This window comes from Opisthorchis viverrini (genome assembly GCF_000715545.1).
Source record: "Opisthorchis viverrini unplaced genomic scaffold opera_v5_241, whole genome shotgun sequence".
NCBI classification, from domain to species: domain Eukaryota; kingdom Metazoa; phylum Platyhelminthes; class Trematoda; order Opisthorchiida; family Opisthorchiidae; genus Opisthorchis; species Opisthorchis viverrini.
This window is the reverse complement of record NW_008751893.1, coordinates 96410-111640: the sequence shown is the minus strand read 5'-3', so window position 1 is coordinate 111640 and position 15231 is coordinate 96410. Positions and strand designations below refer to the sequence as shown.

The following is a 15231-nucleotide window of genomic DNA, read 5'->3' as shown; positions in this document are numbered from 1 at the left end:
TACGAACTGCACGACTGTCCTTGTAGAATCTATGAGACATTGGCGAAACTTATTGCAGATTACTGTCTCTTTTCACATTGGTCCTCTACAGCACTCCAGTGCATGTTGCTTTACTTCACTTCAATACCTCTATGTTTGGTTTGCTAATGGAACACGTGAAAGAGGCTGATTTGAATGCTGCAAACAACATGGGTTTCCCGTTAATATGGCTGGCGTTGGTTGCTGACTTTGGATTCGATCAGAGGACGTTACTCGATGCAATTGGATTTTCACGTAAGTTTCCATCGTTCCCTTGTTGCTTTGTTAAACGACATATTGAATAGACTTTTGAAGATTTTAAAATTAGAGGAATAGGAGCAGAATGAGAATGGATCTCCTTGTTGTACATTTTGATAAGTTTGAATGAGAAGCGATATAAAATTCCGGATGTACTGCTTTTATAGCTTTCTTGCGACAGGTTAGGTACCCCTTACCCCTGGCACACAGTAGGAACTCGACTGGTATGTGGATGATGAATGAATGGGCAGGTTCGTCTGTCAAGCGACTGGTGGACCTAAGTCCTATAGAATCGGACCATACTGTCGCTTCCATTCATTGCTCCTCGTTACTATGAATTGGTAGCTGGAGAGCCACATAATGGTCCAAAATTTGTATCCACTTGTATTAGGATTAAAAGCGATAATCCTGCAGCTCTGCCTAGCTGCCATGCGACCTGAAGGAAGCACGAGGTCAGGGATACTGCCGAGTTACGCAAGCCCCGACGAGGTCGAGATGCAAAGGTTGGTTTCGAACCACGAACCTTCTAGTCAGCCATTTTGCTATCGAGCTGAATGTTAGGAGTGCCGGCAATCAGCTATTTGTAACAAATCCAGTGATACCCGCGGTCTTCAGCGTATACCTACCGTACCGATCGAACTTGTTCCCGGTTTCAAAGAAATCTATATCACAAAAAAACGACAACAACAAAAATCTAAATGTGCAAAGATATGGTTTTCTACTCTTCTCACGCCGCTGTCTCAGGGGATACCTGCACAATGTTGTAACATCAAACCTTCAGAATGTTTTAGAGGAACGTCACAAGAACGTGATTTCGACCGATTCCATTGCAGCCGGATAAGAAATTTTAACAAGACCACTGGGTACTTAAAACGTTTCACTAAATAGATGATATCTTTTCGTTTCGGAGCAGGTTGCTGTAAATGCCTGGAACCGAAATCGATAGCAGTGCTCGTAACAGGAAGGAGCACATTGCTGTTGCGTTCTTAACTGTGAAGTAGGTCTGTGGACGTTGTTAAGCTGAAAATTCGTCGGAAAAACTACACAGGCATTAGTTTGCGCAGATTTGATTCGAGGTCAGACCCTCTAGTCGGTTGTTGCACACAATTAACATGATCACCATCTTTCATCAGCCTCCCGTGGTGCATAGCTTTGCGTGATCAATGCCAGCTACATTCCGATACTTGTGTACATGGACACACCGGCACTCACCTAATCACAAGCTTCAGTGCCAAAATATTATCGCAGTATATTCAGGGCATATCACACACGGAATGTACAACTTGAAATTCCATACCTGTATGGAAATGATAGCTATATCGCAGTGCTTTATCGCGAGCTATCGGTGTAGACTTAATGTGTTATTTTCATAAAGGAAACTACTCACGAGGTTGCTGAAAACTCTTCGAAAAACTTGAAAAGCTTTCAGACAATTAGTAAGCGAATCTACGGCGCATGCGCGTAGGAGGTTCAATGCGTGACGGACGCGTAGGCAGTAAAATAGCTGCCATAATGCTGGAAGGAGGTCCTCTGTTCATGGCAGCTGAGGTTGGTAGTGATACCAAGGCTGGGCGTTTTGCAACGAGGATGATGCTGACTCGTCGTTATTTGGTAGGCGGTCATCTCTTGGTCCCTTGGTGCGAATTAGAGTTGGAAAAATCCTAGGCGCTCGTTGTATGCAATGTTTTGAAGCCGTCGGACTATCCACTTGATGCCGCATTATCCAAGTTCCAGCATCTGATTACGTTTGACTCTTGGACCGCATGTTTGAACGGCATATTCAGCTTACTGCCTGGCGTAAACTGACGCAGTCCATGAGGTCGAGCAAGGCCCATTTGAAGGCAGTGTCACCGGAGAGACTTTCGATGAGGGATGGGATGTTAAATTCCACAATGGTTAGAATAGGGAGTGACTGAGACGGACCTCTTCTCAAGCAGTGGTGAGGTTGCTCTTGTCTAAGCTGTAGAGATCATTGAGGGGGTGGTGGATAAATTTTAGTATCGAGTAAAGCGCTGCAGACCGGCACTTCTTCAATCAAAAGAATTCGGATGGCAATGAGATCGCATGCAAGGGCCACTCCATGTTTATAACCTGATTATCGGTAAACCTGGATGGGACGGCTCGGCGTCATGAATACCCGGTTTGAGCCAGCTTTCCTCTATTGTAATGGGTTTCGCGGGGTTTGTTGGTGGTGTTGGAGTTATTGAGTATCATTGCTGTAGGGTCCTTGAGCGTTGGTGTAACAACAACTGAAGGATCTTATGGTGCAGATTTCCTTTGGGATCGGATGTTTTGAACATTGAGGTTGAAAAGTGTCGACTGAGCTAGCTGTGTTGTTTTTGCTTTCATGGGTTCAGCGTCGGTTTTCTCGGCTTTTTGATTAAACCTATCACAAGGTACGTGAGTATTAGGTGCTTGTTGTTATCGAGGCTAGAAGTTTTGTCGATGAGGCTGGAGGCCCAGCTTGAACCATGGACCACTGAATTTCGCGCTTCATCTTGTTCTCAATGGATCCAGTCCGACGTCAGATTGCCGTCATTTGTAATGGAACCAACCTAGAACCTGTAGATCTTTATTCTGGGCGAAAAATTGTGAGTAAACATGGACAGTATCTGATGGCTCCGTCCCCTCAAGATAGCTTTTCAGCTTTGAAATAAAGATTTTTCCAATCGACCTAGAGGTTATCACTGAATCGATCTCTCCCCGTTGTCCCTGGAAAGTGGACGACTACCAAATAACTTTCCCAAATGTTACTGGGTTTTTTTGGGAGTCGTCGCTAGAGAAGCCAGAAAACACTGTAACAGGCGATAGTATGTTACTCACTCACCTCGCCAAGGTTTATAGATCCGAACCTCCTTGTGTCAGGTACACACACTCACCTGCTTGACTTCAAGAAAAACACTAATAGGGAACCTCTTATGATTCATCTGCTTGGCTTTTGATAATGGAAATTTACATCTGTCTGGTCGTTATATTGAAGTATAGTCATTAGGAAGAAAATGCGAAAATTATAGGCTGTTTGGCTGCATCGGCCCCTCAGTAGATAGCTGCAATGCTACCAGAAGGAACAAGGGAGGCCGAAATAATGCAACGATCCACAAGCCTAGACAGAAGCGGTAGGGATGCTGAGGTTAGGTTCAAACCACGGAAATTCCGGTCGGTCTTTTTGCGCCTTAACCACTTAGCTATCTCGAGCTCATGAGGAGGCAATAAATCTGGGAACAAATTGTATCTAACTTGTTAGAACGTTAACCTAAAACGTCATTTCGAATACACTGCGGATCGCAATTCATCGGTTGACGTGACACCATAATGCAGTGCGAATTACTTGGTATACGACAATGTTTTCGCGAGTTTTACCTATAGGTAAACTATAGTGTATGTCACTTCCTATTTTTCAGCTTCCAGATTCTAGTCTTCTCGAAAATATCACGCCCCAATCAAAATCAGTCGCAAAAACCTAGATTTTAAAGTTATTTTATCTACCTATGCTCTTCTTCAGGTTCTTGTTCTAGCCCACAATCATGTTCGTTTTCCAAAACTCTTGTGCTTGCGGGAGCAGACGTCAACTATCGGTTTGCCAAAAGCGTGAAAGAATCTTCGAATCGAGTTGATGCGATGCCTGATACGAATCTACCAGAAGCCGGTGACACTTTATTGATCGCCTGTGCGCGCTGTGGTCTTGATGCAGCCGCTTTATTTCTTTTGCAACAACCTGCCTGTTTAGTAAATGCTGAATCGGCGACGGTTCCCGGTGAGACAGTGTTTCACGTAGCCATCGAGTCCAAACTGACCTCTCTCTGCCATAGTCTAGCAACTTCATATCAAGCTGACCCCAATCGGCTGCGGATGAAGGAAGTTCGGTGCAAATCGTTCCCCACCAAAGTACGTCGAACTTGTTGGCGAGAATGTTGCCGCCTCGAAATGGCTTTTTTTCCGGTTCTTATTTCCACTATTACTAATAGGCTCGTCCCTTTCGAAGAAGGAGTCGCCGTCGTTAGCACTGCTACTGAACCTCATCTTGCCAACCGCCCATGTTGAGGACGTGTGCTCAGTGACGCCTTTTGGTCGCTTTATAAGCAACGGATTGTAATTACGATTGTTTACTTAGCGCTGTAACACGGGAGTCCAGTTGTCATGACTAAACTCAATTAAGCTACTCAGCTTTCTGTAGTCCTTCGCGTTAATTTAATTGGTCAAAATAGATTTCCCCTTAATATATTTTGTCGAAATGCCTGCTCCGTGTAACGTTGGAAGAGCCCAAAGGTTCACTCGTATGAACTTCAAACGAAGGTTCAGCTGCTGTGCTTCGTTGTACAGCAAATACACTTTCAGTAACCCTACTTTTAGCGATGCCTTGCATACTGACCAAAACATGGCACTATGGCGTGATAGTTGGGCTTCATTATTGCGGCGCTCCTGCAAAATCCACTGAATTGAAGTTCTTCCAGCGATGTTTAAGCATATGAGGTCGGTCATCTGAGTACACTCAGGTGAAAATCAGCACATTTGTGCTATGACTAATGGTAATACAAGATGGTCTGAAGCTAAAGTTGACAGGAGTATGATGGCACAAGGTGTTTCCTGCAAGTGACCAGTGTGTTCATATTTATAGCAGCAGCGATGCTGCTTTTTTGAGGGCGGCGGAGTTAGAAAAGATCTATCCTTAGGGGGCGCTCACTCTTATTGCTCGACACTTGACCTTAGCCGCCGGCAAATTATCCTGTATGGTCAGGTTACAAGTGAAACTTAGTCAAGAGTCCGGTGCGGCTCCAAACTCATTTGTTTTGCACTGTAACTCCAGAAGAGAGACGCTTATGCCTTCCTCCGTCCTTGGAATTGACCAGTATGTCGGGTCATTAGCTCCAGGTAAATCCTGTTTGCTGCGTGGTGGGTCAAGCGTTTGTGACAAAAGCTGTGGTCAGGGTCTCGAGACAGAACTATACACTCCCTCACCACCGTTTGAGTATGACTTTTTATTTAGAGGCTTAAGGTGACCTGTGTATATTAACCTACGTCCTTGGTCTGGGCAACCGGGATCTTCCATTTGATGAAGCTACCACATATAGCGTCCAGTTTCAGTACCCTTGTCAAACTAGACAGCAGACATCTCGTGATGGGACTTTGCTTGTCTTCTTGAAACACGCATACAAGATGCCATTTCGGTGGTGCCCCTCAAACCTTATAGCATGGTTCTTTGTGTCCCTAGGATGGGAGTTGCGTTCAGATCCGTGGTCGAAAGTGCCTCGTTGAATTGGATTTCAATAACCAGTTATCCTTTGTGTTAGTTCGAGAAAGACGAATGCAGACGGTTTTTGTTTGTCCTTTCAGCATACGTCCTGATAGGTTTGCAGTTCTGCAACTAAGATCTATTATAACTGATTCGACAAGTAAAATCTGCGGATATTATCATTCTAACGAGTGATATGAACATCCATTTTCGACTACCAAGACCGCAGGAATCATGTATGGGTGAAGGATTCAGATAAATGTTTTCACCGTAAGTATACGCTGTGGTTCTTCAAGTTGAACCATGTCGACTTCATGAAGTTTATGTATGTTTAGTCCGTCAGCGCTTTTTAACATGCTCAAAACATGTTCAAACGGCAGCGTACTAGCCATGTCTTACCATCAGATCGTCCCTAAACAGTTGTATTACTTTTGGCGTTGGTTCATCCTTGAGAACAGACCCAATAATGTGTGGACCAACCATGCCCCTTCCACGAGGGGCAAACATTCTGACTTTCGAAGGTCTGTATGATTACTAGCCGTTCAACGCTTCCGTTTACCAAAGTGCTGATATTTCTGGTTTCTCATTGGATTTAATCTGGTTGCTGAAATAGCCGTCTTTGCCATGTCGATTAACCCATAGTAAAAAATATGGTCCCCGTGAGGTGGGAATTGACGAACTTAGCATTTCAGTCCACGTTGGCTGAAGCCCACTGGACTTGTGATCGAAAAGTTAGCTTACGAGAATAACTTCCCGTTCTTTCTTGAGCTTAGTAATCAAGACGTTCTATTACTGTTCGACTGCATTTCAGCCTTCCTGTCCACAGCAACCCAGCCCACCTCCTCCGTTTGCGGAGACGAAAAAGCTAGAACCATTTGATCTTTTCCCTGATGATGAAGAGTTCCTTCAACATCCAACACGACCGGTCAACGAAGATCAGTTTGTCACACCGTTTGATGCGGAATCTTTGTCTGAACGCCTAGATCCTGACGGTGAGGGTCAGAATCTGAGTGTTTCTGAGGTCAGTTTAGAAAAAGCTACTCCTGTCCAGCAAGCGGAAGCACCCTGTCGACAGACGGAAAAGCGAACGCCTTTGCATCTAGCCATGGCCCGTGGAATGACCCAACTTATTGAACTCTACCTCGATCAAAAGGGTTAGTTCTTTCAACGATTGTGGGTCATTTGGCCTAGTTTTGGGATTGGGTTTTCAATCTTGGTATCTTTGAAAATACTACACGGCATGAATATAAATGTTCGTGTTGTATGGCTGTTTGTTAAACCAGTTATTCCAGCGAAAGCGTTCTTAATTTCGAGTAATTGAAGTTGCGCACCCCCAGTTACATTCGGATGCGAAGCATCCTTGTAATTTCCTTTTTACAACCTTCTTTTTTGTCTATGTGTGTGTGGTTCCACGATTTCTACGAAACTCCTGTGAAGTAAGCTGCCCAATTATTAAACTCCTATATGCCCAACGGCTGTACACGAAGGAATGAAAGGCAGTTGTTGTGAGGTGTATTTCAAGGGAGAAGGAACACTGGTCTACAAAAAAGAGGACACTAAAACGATTGGTGGATCTACACAATCCACTGATGTGTCCTTTTTGGTCCGTTAGTAAAACACGAAGCCGTTGGAGCTGGTCGAGTAAGTATCAGCGGTCATCACTGTCTTGGTGAAGCTACGCCTTCCAGTTGCATTTTCAAAGTGCAACATTTTTTGAATGCAGGATTTTCGACTGAAAATCACCATTATAAACAAATAAGGACACTGGTGTGTTACTGCCGTACGAACACATCAACTTTTTTGAGTAAAGTCATATAGTTTAAAGAAGAAAAATGGGACTGGAAGGCGGACTTTAGGCTAACCTATCACAAACATCCGAGATGTCTATGCTTCGATCAGATAATCTGAATAGAAACTGACAGCATAAGCTCTATTGACGTTGAGTGGCCTTCACATCATCCACGCACCCCATCCGGAAGGCTAACCAAATCAATAACACAAATTTTCCGTAACACCCCTCATTCATTTATACCTTGTCAAAAATCTGAGATGGCTCAAGTGGTTAGAGCGCGAATTTACGCACCGGAATATCCGTGGTTCGACCTGACCTCTGCCCCTCGACTCCCGCTGTCTAGGGTTGGGCAACCTGGCAGTATCCCAGCCCTCGTGCTTTCCTCGTGTGACGTGGCAACTAGGCACCGAAAGGGTGTTACAGCTGAACAGTTAGTTTAGATATGAGCTACTATCCATGGGTTCCTCAAGTCCTCATAATCCGTTTTTATGGATTTCTACTTCCTCCTTCTTTAGCCGCCTTCTATAGTTTTTCATGATATGATCGAATTCGTGAACACAGCTTCCTTTTTCTGAATAGTTCTTCTGGTCAATACACCACAATTTTATATGACATGCACGGGTTTGAAAAAGAGAGGGGTGGCTGAACAGAGTGGTTCACGGAGTCAAATGAATTATGCCATAGTGAAATAGGATTGTGTGGGGGAATCTCTCGTAAGCCAACTCAAATTCAAAGGTCATGCACGTTTCTTCTCAGCGCTGAGTTTTAGCTCACACACCCGCATTCCAATCGCTTCTGCAATCGATTATGATCTGAATCGCAACGGTCTTGTTAATTTCAGAGGCAGTTGTTGTAGGACTTATAAGGTACGCTCTTTGTTTATGACATGATCGGTTCCAGCTGTATGTGGCGCAACTGCGCTTGAGATAGATTTCTCCCGACCGCCAGCCAGGGGCGCCAGATTGTGTTATCGTTTCGTCTCTCAAATACCTTGTACGACCAACATACCATGACCAACACGAGCATACGGACGGGATATGATAAGAAGGGAGCTGAGAGATCTTGAAACAAAACAGTATCCACAGTATCACGACGGCTTATAAGCACTTAGGGCTCATCTGTACTAGCACTTCTGAGTTCATTCGACTGTTTGGCCTCCCAAGATTGGTCAGACCTATACTTGTCATGTTCAATTCTTCTTATCATGCGTTGACCGAGTAGCTAACTGGCCTGCTAGATCCAACTAGAGGTGAAATATGAACGCCATATTTGAATAGTAACTTCCAGTTCGTTAAGGTTGGCAATCATCGCATGTTCTTTCTGAACTTTTTGTCGTTGTTGACCAGGTACTAACCCAAAACGATAAACTCTTGTGCATCTATTGAGCACAGCAGCAAATCTATTGGTATTTGCATCCTGGACACTACTCTGCACATCAATTTTAGGTTGAGGTCTAGTTCATCAATACAAACAAAGTTACTTTGAATCCCCTTATGGCTGATTTATTCATGAGTAAGTCTGAAATTCAACAGCTAGTCGCACAGTTTGGGTAGTTTACACTGTACGAGTGCTATGTAGACGGTATATTCGTATTTACCACCGAGAATGCCAATCCACCTGATCTATTAAACTGTTCCAATCCAGATCGCACTGACATCCAGTTTATTCTTGACTCTGAGTACAACGGGAACATACTAGTCAGATTAAAATGGAGGGCAGGTCGTCCCCTCAGACCTAATTATTGTACCTCTATCCGTTTGGAAATATATCTAACTACTGGCAGTTTAGGTGAGTTTATTGGCTGTTGATCAGGTGGCACGTTGTTTATTCACCGAACTTGGCAGCTGATTTGCATACGTGCAGTCTAACGCGCGGAGATGTCGTTAGTACGTAGTTGGATGTGTCCCCCGCCGCGTCCTGGCATAGTGATGAAATGTTTGCTAATTTCGGCGGAAGAGTTAACTGCCAGCTGATCAACATCTAATTTAGATCGCTTTGCTTGCTACTTTGCATTCAGCTTTGTTGTTTGAACAGTAGGAAAGCTGCCATTTTAGTCCATTTACTGGGCACTGAACACCACACGATAGCCTGGAATCAATACTTTGTTTGACTCAGAATGTTTTGCCTAATATATATATATATATATATATATATATATATATATGCGTGGTGTCATGGTCTGGAGAAGTCACGTAGCGCGAACATTCCCCGAAATTCGGCTGCTAGTGTTTGAAGCTGGTTCCGCTTAACAACATTTCGACACCCTCCCCCACTAGCTGACTGTCGTTTCTCTGTTTTGCAGCTAACTGTGAACCGGATTGGCTGCTGCAGGACGAGACGGGGGATTCAGTTTTCAGCTTGGCCCTATGGACTGCACAATTCGATCTAGCTAGCCGTATTCTTATTGCTGCCTCCCGCCAATATCAACAGCATGCTGTCCAACCATTGCCTAACGGATCAACGAACAACACGGTGATGCAGTTCGACTGCGGAACGGGTCTGTCGCTGCTACAGCGGGCCGTGGAGCGAGATCAGCTTGAAGCAGTTCGCTTTCTTCTTCGTCATCGTGTTGATGCGAACATCAGGTTGGTACAAGATACATAATATATTTCCTGAGTTGCGGTTATGGGAACCAGCGCCGTTTCATATCGGCCTCGCCGTTTTGGGGGTTGAGTCGGAAACCAAGCCGTAAAAACCTTGTGCTGTGCCGCTGTAATTGTCAGTTTTGGTTCTCCTCTGTCTGTAACCTGTAGGCATTGGTCTATCTATTGCGGGTCGAGGGCGTGAAATATCGGATAAGACTGGCTAATCTATTTTGTCCCGATTACTTATTTGACCCAATTTTTCTCAATAATAACACCTTTGATAATCGAAAGAATTTAGTGGTGCTAGACGGTAGTCATGCAGTGGGACTACACAAGAATTCTCAGTAGGTGTAGTAGCCTGAGCGTCAGAGAGTTTGCACGTGTTCGTCAATCCATCACCGAACTGGTGTGTGACGGCCCTTAGTATTAGCACAATGGAAGTAAATTTTCGACATGTCCCTGATGGACTAAAATAGACAGGCAATGAAGTTCGGAGTGCCAGTCCAAACTTTTGAGCCCCATTCAGGCATCCCAGGGTCCAAGCGATGTTAGCAGAGTATTTCATCAGAATTTTTCCGCCAGAGGTATGATTACATGGGTGGACAATGAGATTAAGTGAGCTGCGAAAATATGAATGTAGATTAGGGTGGTTTTTTTCACGAGGATATGCACAACAAAATGCAATATTTTGGTATAAAAAGTTTTGCAGCTAAGAGCATTGTGCGGCCAAGGAGCCCCTATTGGCTGATTGGATGTGCGTCTCTAATCTTCTAAATATCAGAGAACTGTTTGTGGGCTAGCTGACATGTAACTCAGTTGTCTGGTTGCCCGTTGCAGGGCGGACCGGTTTGGACGCATGTGCACAATACACCCATGTCCTCACCTACGTGTTTTCTATATTTAATTTGAACATACAACCGGTGGTCGTTGAGTAAGAGGATTGTCGTACGAGTATTTCAGGTACCGTCAGCTGCCTCTGTGAGCAGATTCTACCTTGCTTGTGTGACTGTCTGTGTATGTCTGGTTGATTTTGATCAACTCAACGGTAGCTGCGGCAGCGCCCATAGATCAACTGACTGCTTTCACCTTCCTGCATATGGTGATTTGCGATGATTTTCTTCCTGGAAATGATCACGAAATCGCATGCGTCTAAACTCTATGTATTTTCAGTATCATTTGCTTGTGTTCTGTGGAGCAATCTGAACTCTTCTGTATTTGCGTTCTCACTACCCGTAAGTACTGTTACTTCTCATTCCCCTTTTACCCTCGGTTTTTGATGACCTAGGTAATACCGACGAGGAAATTGTTGGGCTCGAAATCCTAGCGCATCCGAACTAATTGCCGTAGGTCGAACAGTAACATGTTACTGGCAGTAACTCGTTAAGAAATGAGAGCGTTGTCGTAGTGTCAGCGTGATTACCTAGTTATTTTCGAAACCAACAGCCGCGAGTGCAGTACATCAGGCATCAGTTGTAGCTCCGTTTCAGGTCTATGCATATCTCAGAACAGGCTAAAGTATTGTCTTGAAATAAATATACACTGACACCTTTATAACTATTTCGTTTAGGGTATTTCTGTGCCTACTGATTCACTGGTCAATTACCGACCCGTTTCACCCTTATTATTTTGTAAACAAGGCTAACTGGTAATGGTGTGTTACCCTGTCCAGTTCAATTGACTCACCCCAACCCAATACCCTTTTGCTTTCAGCTTTGGCTCATCTGGAACACCTCCGACTTCGAATTTGGATGTTGAGCGTCAATTACTCTCCATCAACCTCAGTCTCGCCGATTCTATAGTCTGTCCTTTATGGTCTTCGCTGCTGAGAAATCAGCCGAATATTGCTCAACTTTTGGTAAGATTCGACAGGTGCCTGTATTTGTTGTATGTAGTGCACCAGTTTCTACAAATTCCTCCAGCTGACCCGAAACAAGTATAACGCTACTGTTTCACGCTTAATGCCCAAACGAGACAGAAAGGCGGTCTAGGCTCAGTTTATGTCTGGTTCGAAAGCCTGATCGCAATTAGCGGATAAGACCTGTATTGTACGATCCTGTGCTAAGGCCGTGATCTCAAAGCAAGGAATAGGTTACTTAGCCTAAACGCACGATCTAGGTGTCCTATCTGACAAGTAACGTGTAGTCTAATTCACCAACGGACGGTCAGTAGTAATTGCGGCGAAACCGAATTCTAAGAACTTCACCTGCGTTTGTTCAGTAGTCGCAATTGGGCAGTGAACAATATATTGAATTGGACTTGGGCAGACAGTACAGATAGGTAGACCGTGGTTCTACAGGAAATTAACAGTAAATCATGAGGAGAGTTAAAGAAAGGCTTACGGCTAGATTGAACCTTGGGCAGTTAGCAACACAGGATGGCACACGAAGGGCAGCGTGCTATCGGACAAATTAAGCGGGAAAATTGTTCAGTTCAAAGTGGAACAAAATTTCAACAAGTCCATGGATAAATGTAAACAAATCGTCTATAGAAATGGTTGTGGTAGAGTCGGCTTTGTATAAAATAGAACGGTTCAGTCTTGAAACTTAAGCAGTCACGGAAGGGTGATGAACTAGTCTGAGGAATAGGGAAACAAACCTGATCGCAGCGGATAAGACCTGTATTATTCCACAAGAATGACTTTTTGAGGAACAATTTATCATTTTTGTATCCATCCATTAGCTGGCTGGTCATGAGCCTGTTTTTGATTCCTCCCAGCGAAGCTGGATATGTCAGCTAGTTACGTAACCACCGTACCGTGGCCAGCAACCGTTGCATTTCGTTCAATAAGACTCTCCAAATCTCATTGCTGAGAGAACGAGAAGTGAAGAGGGAATCCCGCTTATTAGTTTCAGCGTGTTCTTCTGTCTTTGTACCATGTTTGTTTTTCTGTGTTGAGTGCTTCCCTCTGTGTGCTCCGTTTAATCTGAGATGATTAAACAAGTGTACCATTTTCAACCTTATTACGTTGTTAATTGAAATAAATGGCAGTAGCCCGAATGGCAATTCCAGTGGAGGACAAAGTCTAAGCATATACTAGTATTGTCGACTGGTTTGTGTGATGTACTCAGTACTATCACCGTTGATGCGCTGAACCACCTCCTCTGGTGCCAAATAGGTAGCCGGTCGATCTGGTTGAGATATGAGCTCAGCGATCCCAGATAGCGCCAGTCACCCTGTTTGGTTTCGATTTCCAAGACATTTCCACACACGCGGAATTTTGTCTCCCTGTCAGCTAGCCTATCGTGTGCCGGCCGACGGAAAGCAGTTCCGCCGAGCCACTACGCTGGCATCCAGACCATATACCTCCAAAGACGGAAAGACAGCGTCTACCGTATTCGATGGGTTGTAGAAGAATGTATACAAGGGTAACTTCTGGCGCCGAGCAGTATTGGTAACAGGTGCTTCCCGCTTCAGTGCTCGTAAGTAGCTGGCTAATTCGCGCAGTGCCACCATCCGATTGGAGTTTGATCGAGCCAATTTCAGGTAAAGAAGTAGGCCGCATGATCTGTTTAATGGGCAATTCGTCCGTAGATCTGGACAGGCTCACGCCAGGGCTGCTTCACCGGCTCAATGCCAGCGACGTCACTTGGTATTTCAACTTACTCTTATTATCTGGGGGTTGTCCAACGCATCTGTAATGTTCTCATATTATCTCCCAAATCTAACTTCACCGGACCAACTGGAATCGATCTCCGTGTCATCCATTCTTGTCCGATGCTTTCATAAGGTGCTTGCTGATCGCTGGAGCCTTGGATTGCAAATTCTCTCACTCTAGTTTGCATTTTTACATCGAGACGTTTGTCAGCAAGCCATATCACTGTTACATGCCCTGCTTCGTCACTTTTCAGCAACTGCTTCTAACTTCAGTTTGGTGTTTACCGATATCTTGAAAGCGTTTGATTCAGTTTCGCATGACAATTGTCAGGTCTGTTGAGGCGTGTGGAGCACCGTTACCTTTAGTTCAATACGTCACACTGTCCTATGGGCCAGATGGCTCAGTGGTTAGAGCGCGAATTTACTGTCCGGAAGGTCGTGTTTCGAACTGGATCTTTGCATCTTGACTTCGTCTGTCTATGCTTGGGCAACCTGACAATATCCCAGCCCTCCTGCTTCCTTCTGGTGGCATGGCAGTTAGGCACCGAAAGCGTGCTAAACTGAACAATTTTTTTACAGTCCTATCCGAATGATGTAGCCGTTTTCCCCATTTCCGAGGTACACTACCGCAGTGTTGTGAGACATGGAGATCCACTCTTCCCACTATTGTTCATCGTGACAATGGATGAGGTTCAGTGACACCTCAGTGGATAGTCTTGGCTTCGCTGACGACTGGGTCGTGTCTGCAGCAAGTCAGGCTCACTTAAAAGGAGAGCTTGGATTAGCTGCGGTCGAACCATTTTGCTTCGCCGAGGAACTCATGTTATCTTCTGGGTCCAACAGAAACCGTGATATATTTGGTCATCCCGTTTACTTTCAAGGGAGAGAAGTCTGCTGCTTAGACTGCTTGATGAGATGACGCGTGTCCCTTTGAATGGAGATCACGAGGGACCACCTGATACTGAGGCTAGCATATTATCTCGTGCTCTGCGAAGTCCACGAAACACGCTCAAAAGGTTGGACAATTACATCAGACAATCTACTTGTGGCTGGCTACTTCTACCGAAGGCTACCTCGATGAGCACGCCGGTAGAAACATTGGAAACGTAGTATCCTAACTCTGAGTGCAACGATCCCGATGCAGCGTAGAGCGCGTATGGAAAAACTCCTTTTTACCCAGTACCGAGTACTACGCAATGTTGTCAATGATTCCGCATCTGGCACGATTGTTCGGGATCTCAGCCTTCCGATCCGAGTTTATTGTGCATGCGTAAACACCAAAGAGGAGTTAGTGGCTGCTTGTGGTGACAGTCTACACAACAGCTTTGACGGTTGCTTTTGGTCGCTTTGCTTCTATCGAATCGATGGATTGTCTTTTCAGAACGAATGTTTCCTCGGATATCTGCGGTAGCCAGCTCTGATGCAACCTATTTAGGACGAGGGTTAGAAACACCTAGATTAATTTTGGTGGCCAGACGATCTGTCATGGAGTCTGGGGCCAACTGATAAGTTGGGTTCATATTCTGCAGTCCTGCTAGGTCACGCATGAGGCTAGGTGTGCGTGCCATAGTCGGGTTGCAATGGAACTCACGAACCCTCTCCCTCGCCCTGCATACACCGTCTTCAAGGAGTTTTGAACACCTATGTTTACGTCGTTCCGCTCCGCACCTTGAGGAGCATTCAGTATTGTTTGTCATTTTTTCAGTTTCGCGTGTTTCCATATCCTACATTCTTATATACGTTGCGTTTCGTGT

The 15231-nt window shown here is 44.8% G+C and overlaps 1 protein-coding gene across 1 annotated transcript in view; it reads left to right on the top strand.

Annotated features, from left to right (window-relative positions):
- T265_14669 (hypothetical protein) overlaps nucleotides 1–15231 on the top strand; it is a gene marked incomplete at both ends in the record, with an annotated part of 44939 nt that overhangs the window by 9908 nt on the left and 19800 nt on the right. The window contains 6 exons of the mRNA XM_009174696.1: nucleotides 92–273; nucleotides 3779–4161; nucleotides 6318–6660; nucleotides 9601–9883; nucleotides 11594–11738; nucleotides 14658–14884. Coding sequence (XP_009172960.1) covers nucleotides 92–273; nucleotides 3779–4161; nucleotides 6318–6660; nucleotides 9601–9883; nucleotides 11594–11738; nucleotides 14658–14884 — 1563 coding nt within the window. The remainder of the gene's footprint in view (nucleotides 1–91; nucleotides 274–3778; nucleotides 4162–6317; nucleotides 6661–9600; nucleotides 9884–11593; nucleotides 11739–14657; nucleotides 14885–15231) is intronic.